General features: G+C 46.6%; 1 protein-coding gene across 1 annotated transcript; it reads left to right on the top strand.

Moving 5' to 3' along the window:
- The first annotated feature begins 717 nt into the window (after positions 1-717).
- LOC111256362 (leucine-rich repeat receptor-like protein kinase PXC2) lies at positions 718-5,083 on the top strand. Its single transcript, XM_022824253.1, has 4 exons — positions 718-1,074; positions 3,339-3,630; positions 3,869-4,509; positions 4,853-5,083. The coding sequence occupies exons 1-4, from the start codon at positions 718-720 to the stop codon at positions 5,081-5,083; spliced, it is 1,521 nt and encodes a 506-aa protein (XP_022679988.1).
- Positions 5,084-7,504: the final 2,421 nt, after the last annotated feature.

Raw genomic sequence — 7,504 nt, forward strand, 5'->3', positions numbered from 1 at the left:
ACCCTTGTGCGGGTGCTCCAACGAGGACTAGGGGAGAGTACCAACTCTTCGATAGCTCGGGAAAAAATTAGCGTTCTAACCCTCTCTTTACTTTCTGCACTTAAATTCTGCATTTATTTTCCACATTTCAATTCCTAGAATTACCATGCTAGTGTAGGGTTGGAACTAGATTGCAAACCTTTTGTACGAGTAGAATAGACACACTATCTAAGGTTTTAGGCACATGGGGTGAATATGCTTGATGATAGGTTTTAATTTCCGCAAAAATTTGTAGAAGCCTAATTCACCCCCTTCTTAGGCATCTTGATCCTTTCAAGATGCATTTGCAGATGTACATTTAATTTACATAGTAGTATGTACAAAGAGCTCTTTTATGGTACACAATACTAGGTTATACCAGTGTTCGATAAAATATTTAGCTATAATATAGATAGTATGCATGAGTAGTGTGGCATAGGGATATGTTGGAAAATATGTCAAGTGACCGGACCACCGCTGCCGCGTGCTGACCGACAACCTCCCCGGCATGCTCGTCGTCCAGCCCAAGGACAAGCAGCGTCCCGGATACATCGACCTCGGTGTCGTCAGCACCGACCCTGCCAACCCCATCGCCGAGCTCGCCGCGCCGCTGCCCCAAGGAGACGACGCCGTCACCATCTTCATAAACCGAACGATCCCGATGCTCAAGGCCGCCATCGTCGCCTCCGACGCCCCCTGATGGTGGCGCGTAGCGCGACCGGCTCCTACCACATCTGCTTCCCCGCCGCCAACCGCTGGATCGCCCTGCCGCTGCCGCCCATCGCGACGGACCACAACACGGCCAACGGCTTCCACTACGACATCGGTGCGGAGCCCGGGATCATCTCGTTCATGGCCGTGCTTCTCGATCCCGCCGGCGTTGACGTGGTGATGTTCTCTTCCAAGACCGGCAACTGGGAGACGAAGGCGCTCGTCGTGCAGGAGGATGCGGCGCGCGACCACGGGCGAGGCCAACCCTCCCCGGGCATCCACGCAGGGAACTGCTTCTACTGGCTGAGTGCCTCGGGTCACGGCGGCGTCCTCTGCCTTGACGTGGCCCGACGACATCCAGCCGAACAACATCCAGCCGCACGACGTCGAGGGCGTCCACAGCGTGTGGCTGCTGCTGGACGACGCGGGCGCCTGGCAGCGCGTGCACGAGGCGGTGGTGCGCGACGACGTCTCGGTTATCCTCTCCCGTGTGCCTTGAGGCCCCGAGGTCCGAGGCGCCGGTCAACCTCGCCGGCGCCAGTGGCTCCGCCATCATCAACAAGACAACAAGAACCAGACATCACGCAAGGAAATGGGGAGGAGGCCGTCGGGCAGGGAAAAAAAACTCCGATTAATATAACTTTTCCTAATTACAAATTTACCCACACCATAAACGGGCTGCTTGATGGTATTGTATACCGTAAAAGCATTGCATGGATGCATGCAGCCTCTACAAAACAAACAACCTTTGCGGTACTGGTTTTGCAAATCTTAGCAAACAATTTTTTTTCTTTATATGATGCATAAGATCGGTGCCTGCGGCAGCCCTTTGCCCTAACTGCTACGCAGATCAATCATTCGATACGACTATGCACATCCATTCGTCGCCTTGACCGCCAATAGGCATCGCCGATCGGATGAGACCATGCATTTGACAACCAGCGCCAACGTTCTTTCACTGACTGGCTGATGGGCTTAATGAGTAACTCAAAGAACGCAGGCCATCAACCAGCAAACGAGCCCAAAGCTTTTGGTGAACTGATCGTCTTCCTCCATCGATTCTTCATTCCCTTAATGAGATGAGATGAGAAAGTAGCTAGCAGTCTAGAAGGTAGAAGAGAAGAAGAGAAAATCAGAGCATGGCGCGTGCCTACTATACTGAGTCCTCTGATCCTCCATGGGGCCGGCCTGACAGTTAGGGACATCTTCCGCTATTCAGATGCTAGTTTCCTATTTTCTGAACCTTGAGAAGGCAATCCGTCTTTCTTTATTTGCTATTGTGACAACGTCATTTGGCCAATTGGTGCTTGCACGATGGTGTAAGAATCAATGGTGTACTTATTTGGCTTCCTCCAGCTTCTCAAAATATATAATTCCGTATTGCTGGCACAAGGCATGCTTATGATTAAGCTAATTGGGTGCTAGGCTTCAAACTTTGTGATGGAAATGGACGCCAGATCATGAAAGGAAGAAAAGTTACAAAGTGTGAAATGCATATATATAGGCTCTAACGGAGCTGCCTTAGCATTATGTTTCTGCTCACTTGTGCATGCATTTCGTGTGCAGTCATTCGACTGGGATGAATGCCTTAGCAGGCACTGTGAAGATTTAGGCAATTGTTTTGGGTAAAAAAAGGAGTAGAAATTTGGTCAGTCTACTAAGTACATCAGTCATATTACATGACAATTACTGTTGGAAGACAGATAATTCACAGTGGATGAAGGCATGGACAGAGTATGCTGATCGATGCCACAACCGCACAATAAGGAAAAGGAAATGCTAGCTACTCCCTCATGAATGATTTTTTTTCCTCTGAATAAATGGATGGGGGAGCCTGTACCCATCCCTAATGACGATTAAGACCTGTTACTAGTGTGACAACATATATATTACTGCAGGAAAACCTCACTGAGATCTGCCTTTGTTGGTGGGTTAAGTTACGCAAGGACCGACGACCACGCTCCCACAAACGAACCTGCCACTGAATTTAATCGAGCCACCTTACCACCCAAGAAGGGCAAGAACATACACAGCCTGCCACCTCCATCTCCAGCGCAGCAGGCTGCATAGCGCACGAGAGGGACGCCCTGCTGGCCTTCAAGAGAGGCTTCACCAGCGGACTCAACGGCAGCGGGGCGTCCCGACTCGTGGCACGAAGGACACCAAGACTGCTGCCAGTGGAGAGGCGTCGTTTGCAGCAACGACCTGACCGGCCATGTCCACTAGCTTCGGCTGCGCAACACCGACGCGGCGGATGATGATGGCCTGCCAACCTACACAAAAGCTCCAATTTCTTGATAAAAACTCGACAGATACGTCATGGCTGACACGTACGTCTGGCTTCACTACGCCACCTTAACCTCCAAGGGGCAGACCTCAGCACAGTGGCTGACTGGCCTCACGTGGTTTAGTGATTCTTGATCTCGGCATAAACAATATCCTTGGACCGCTCCCCACATTTATCGGGCAGTATCTGACAAGTATAGTAGAACTGAACCTCTATTGGAACAACTTTACAGGACCTATCCCTAAATCTATAGGGAATTTTACTAGTTTGAGGACCCTTGAACCTCTCTGAGAACCTCTTGACTGGACTTGTACCATATGAGATTGGTATGCTCACTAATTTGAACGACCTTTACCTGGGCGCCAATTACTTGGATGGTGTGATTAAAGAGGACCACTTTGCTAGAATCAGGAGCTTAGAAGACTTATCCTTATCAGATAATTCCTTGAAGATTGAGCTCAGCTCGGAATGGCAACCTCCATTCAGACTACATTCTGCAGAATTTGCAACTTGCCGAATGGGTCCATTGTTTCCTGCGTGGCTGCGGTGGCACGTGGATATTAAGTATCTTGGTATCTCAAGCACAGGCACACTCCCTCCATTCCAAATTGCAGGTCGTTTTAGTTTTTTAGGTTCATAAATATTATTATACATCTAGATATAGTGCATGTCTAAGTGCATAATAATATCTATGAACTTAGAAAAGTTAAAACTACCTACAATTTGGAATGGAGGGAGTAATTGATAGGCTTCCACACTAGTTCGCTAATGCCTTTTCAAATGCCACTACGGTTGACATCTCCCACAATCAACTCAATGGAGGTTTGCCAACGAATATGGAAATCATGTCAGTGAAATTTCTCCTTCTAAGGTCCAACCGACTAACTGGCCAAATACCAACATTGCCGAGAAACCTGACGGTCTTGGACATCTCCAACAATTCATTATCGGGACCTCTGCCTGCTGATTTACCAAATCTAGAAATGTTGTCCTTATTCTCCAACCGCATCAGTGGTCATATTCCTAAATCTATTTGCAAATCTTGGAGCTTGATGATCTTAGACTTGGCCAACAATCTTCTTGAAGGACAACTTCCAAAGTGCTTTGGGAATGAACAGATTATAACCTTAGAGTTAAGCAACAATAGGTTTTCTGGAACATTACCATCATCTATTCAAAATTGCACGTTTCTAAGAATTCTAGATCTAGCAGGAAATATGTTCTTTGGAGAATTGTCTGCATGGATTGCAGACTTAGTCAATTTAAAATTCATAGGCCTAAGTCACAATATGTTCTCTGGGGTCATTCCAATAAACATCACAAGCCTTAAATACCTTCAATACATTGATATATCAGACAATGAACTATCTGGTACTTTACCTAGCCACCTGTCAAATTTAAAGTCATTTACGAAGAGTCCGGCATTGGGTCAAGATGGAGTTATTTACGGAATGTATAATCCTGGTAGCTTGTCCGCAATTACCAAGGGGCAAGTACTTACTTGCAAGGGAAGTGCTAGCGCCCGGATGTCCGATAATTTTTTTTATCGGACGCTCTGTCGCAACATTAAAAAATAACTATCACAAACCGCTTCGTGCAACATTCAAAACAGACACATTGCAATAAAAAAAGCATCTCTTACAGCATTGCAACAACGTAAAGAAGAAAAGACCGAAACAAAGAAAACAACTATATGCAACATCATGAACAAGTTGGTGCAACACTCGATTGCTGGCAAGTCAGACTGTTGCAAAACAGATGAAACATCCAAAGCCACCGTTGCAACATCCAAAAATAACTATTGCAACACCATGAGGTACCTATTGCAACACTCAGATCCACGACAATAGCCTGCCCGTTGTCGGCCGAAGGAGAGGAGATGCCGCCGGATCTGAGGAGGCTGCCGCCGGCCAGGGTAGGGGAGGGTCAGGGGCTTGCTCGGATCTCGCCGTGGTCGGGGAGAGGGCCACTGGATTCGAGGGTGTTGGATGCTCCCGGTGGGTTGAGGACGCCGGAGTGGGGGGGAGGGGCGCCGCCTGGGTGGGGGACGAGGCCGCCGGGGTGTAAGAGCGCGACACCGTCGAGGTGGGCAAGGAGGACGCCGGCGTGTGGCGCGGGTGGGGGACGAGGACGCCGGGTGGGGGAGCGCGACGCCGTCGAGGTGGGCAAGGAGGACGCCGGCGTGGGGCGCGGGTGGGAGACAAGGCCGCTGGAGTGGAGGAGGAGGATACCGGAGTGGAAGGTTGAAGAAGAAAGGGGATGGAGAAGAAAAAGAACTGTGGGAATGGATAGGAAGCGGAGGGGAGCGGAACGATGTCCGACGTGTCTGGACGCTCGGACGGTAGCATTTCCCTACTTATAATTCAATTGATAGAATTCTTGATATGAACATGGTGAGCATCGACTTGTCGTCAAACAATCTGACTGGCCCAATTCCGGAGGAAATAGCTACTCTTGACGCATTGGTGAATTTGAATTTATCACGGAACCACTTCAGTGGAAGTGTTCCAGACAAGATTGGGGACATGCAATCATTGGAATCAATTGACTTCTTAAGGAACAATCTTTTTGGGGATATACCTGCAGGCCTATCAAATTTGACATTCTTAAGTTACCTGGACCTGTCGTACAACAATTTTACCGGAAGAATACCATCAGGGTCACAACTTGACACCATCTATGCTGAAAATCCATCAATGTATACCGGCAACATCGGTCTGTGTGGTCCACTTATTCAAAAGAATTGTTCGAGTACCATTACATCGGAGCAAGGACGTCGTTTGAAAATAACTGAAGAAGTACAGGAGCCAGAATTCTTTTACCTTGGACTTGGATGTGGCTCCATAGCAGGTATCTGGGTGGTTTTTTGTGCACTATTATTTAAGAAAGGATGGAGAATTACTTGCTTCCGCCTCTTTGACAAGTTATGTGACAAAGTTTATGTGCTTGTGGTTGTTACCTTGGCAAGATTGGCGAAGAAGATGTCCACTAGTTAGTTTCCATGAAGTAATAACTACGGTGGTAGTCCTTTGCTCCGCGTCTCCACTGCAACCTGTGTGATTGTGCCCCTTGCCTTCTTGTTTTCGTTGAGGTCAAAATTAGAAATGTCATTTGTTGTGTTAGTACTTGGTACTACCTATGATTAGCATGCAAATTTTGTCCTTATCTGCCTGTCCAGCTCATGGTGCACCCAGAGAAGAATAAAGTTACCAGCATTGTTGGGGTCATTATTCAGTCATCCACATATGTGATACATTTCGAATTTGAAACATATACAGCCTCTGCTAGGTTTATAGATTCTGCCATAGCATATACATTAGAGTCCCCTGAAATTTGTTGTAATAGCCCTCAACCCATGTATTACGCATTCACAAAGGGTTAGTCTTTACAGGTAGATTGGTAATTCCCACTGTTATTATGGTTGCAAGTGACCTGCTCAACCTGGTTTTGGTTTGCTGCTAAGGCGCCCTCTTCCATTTACACTTGGACGCTGCTTGGACTATGTTTAGCCAAGTGATGGTTGCGCGGTGATTTCTGACTCCAGTGCTAGCGGGTGTTAGCGATAGGCACTCATTTGGATTCCTCCAATTCCTCAAAGTAAATTTACAAATAGTTCGGTAGATTGTTATCACAAGGCATCCCTGTGATGTTGTTTGTGTTGCTGAAAACCAGAACTAAATATATAGGATAGGATAGAAACAGAGCTCAACCTATAGCATGTTGTTCCTGTTGCTGTGCATGCATTTCGTGCGAACTCATTTGACTGCAATGAATGAATAGGACCCCAATTCTTTCCTATCCATCGTCCGCTTTAAGGTAATTACTTGTCTAGTTCGTCCCATTAATTAAGACAATAGAGAGACAACTTAGAAACTGGATCTGTTTTCCATAACTCACTACTATCCCCTCAAATGTTCTTTTTTCTCACTAATGAAAAATGTTACGGACAGTCAACATTATAGGCTATGAACTTGCTTAAGAACAGTGATCTTGACAGGGTTGATGAGTTTGGCAGGGACTATGCTTTTACACGTGTTTGTTGTATTAATTTATTGGAGGACATATAAGTCGGAAAATTCTATCCCATACCAGTGGTACACAAGGCAGAAATTTCGTGTATATGCATGATAATTACCATGCATCCAAAGCTGCTTTACGATAATTCAGACATCCATCCAAGGAAACCACCCAAAGCTTGGAAAATGGACTGTTTGCCCAATGAGGAGGAAGGTCTAGGCGAGCTTGACCTTCGGGTACAAAATTACCCACTTTTTCTAAGAATTTGGATAAATTCTTCGATAATGAAAGTTTTAGTTGGATCATCACAAAAGGGATTGCCGTTCAAGCTGTTGAGATTTGTTTTTTGACCCTTGGTTTGAAGCTGTCGACGATCTTCATGGATGATTATTGAATTTAAACTGACCCTGTCCAACTGTGGAAACAGAACGTAGCATGCAATTTCATTTTCTGTTGCCTTTCTAGTGTGGC

This window comes from Setaria italica, chromosome II (assembly GCF_000263155.2).
Source record: "Setaria italica strain Yugu1 chromosome II, Setaria_italica_v2.0, whole genome shotgun sequence".
In the NCBI taxonomy this organism is placed as follows: domain Eukaryota; kingdom Viridiplantae; phylum Streptophyta; class Magnoliopsida; order Poales; family Poaceae; genus Setaria; species Setaria italica.

Coding starts and splice junctions, on each gene's coding strand:
- LOC111256362 (XM_022824253.1), top strand. CDS start 718: ATGGTGGCGCGTAGCGCGACCGGCTCCTACCACATCTGCTTCCCCGCC. Junction 1,075..3,338: donor GCGTCCTCTGCCTTGACGTG/GCCCGACGACAT, acceptor GTACCATATGAG/ATTGGTATGCTCACTAATTT. Junction 3,631..3,868: donor CCCTCCATTCCAAATTGCAG/GTCGTTTTAGTT, acceptor AAATCATGTCAG/TGAAATTTCTCCTTCTAAGG.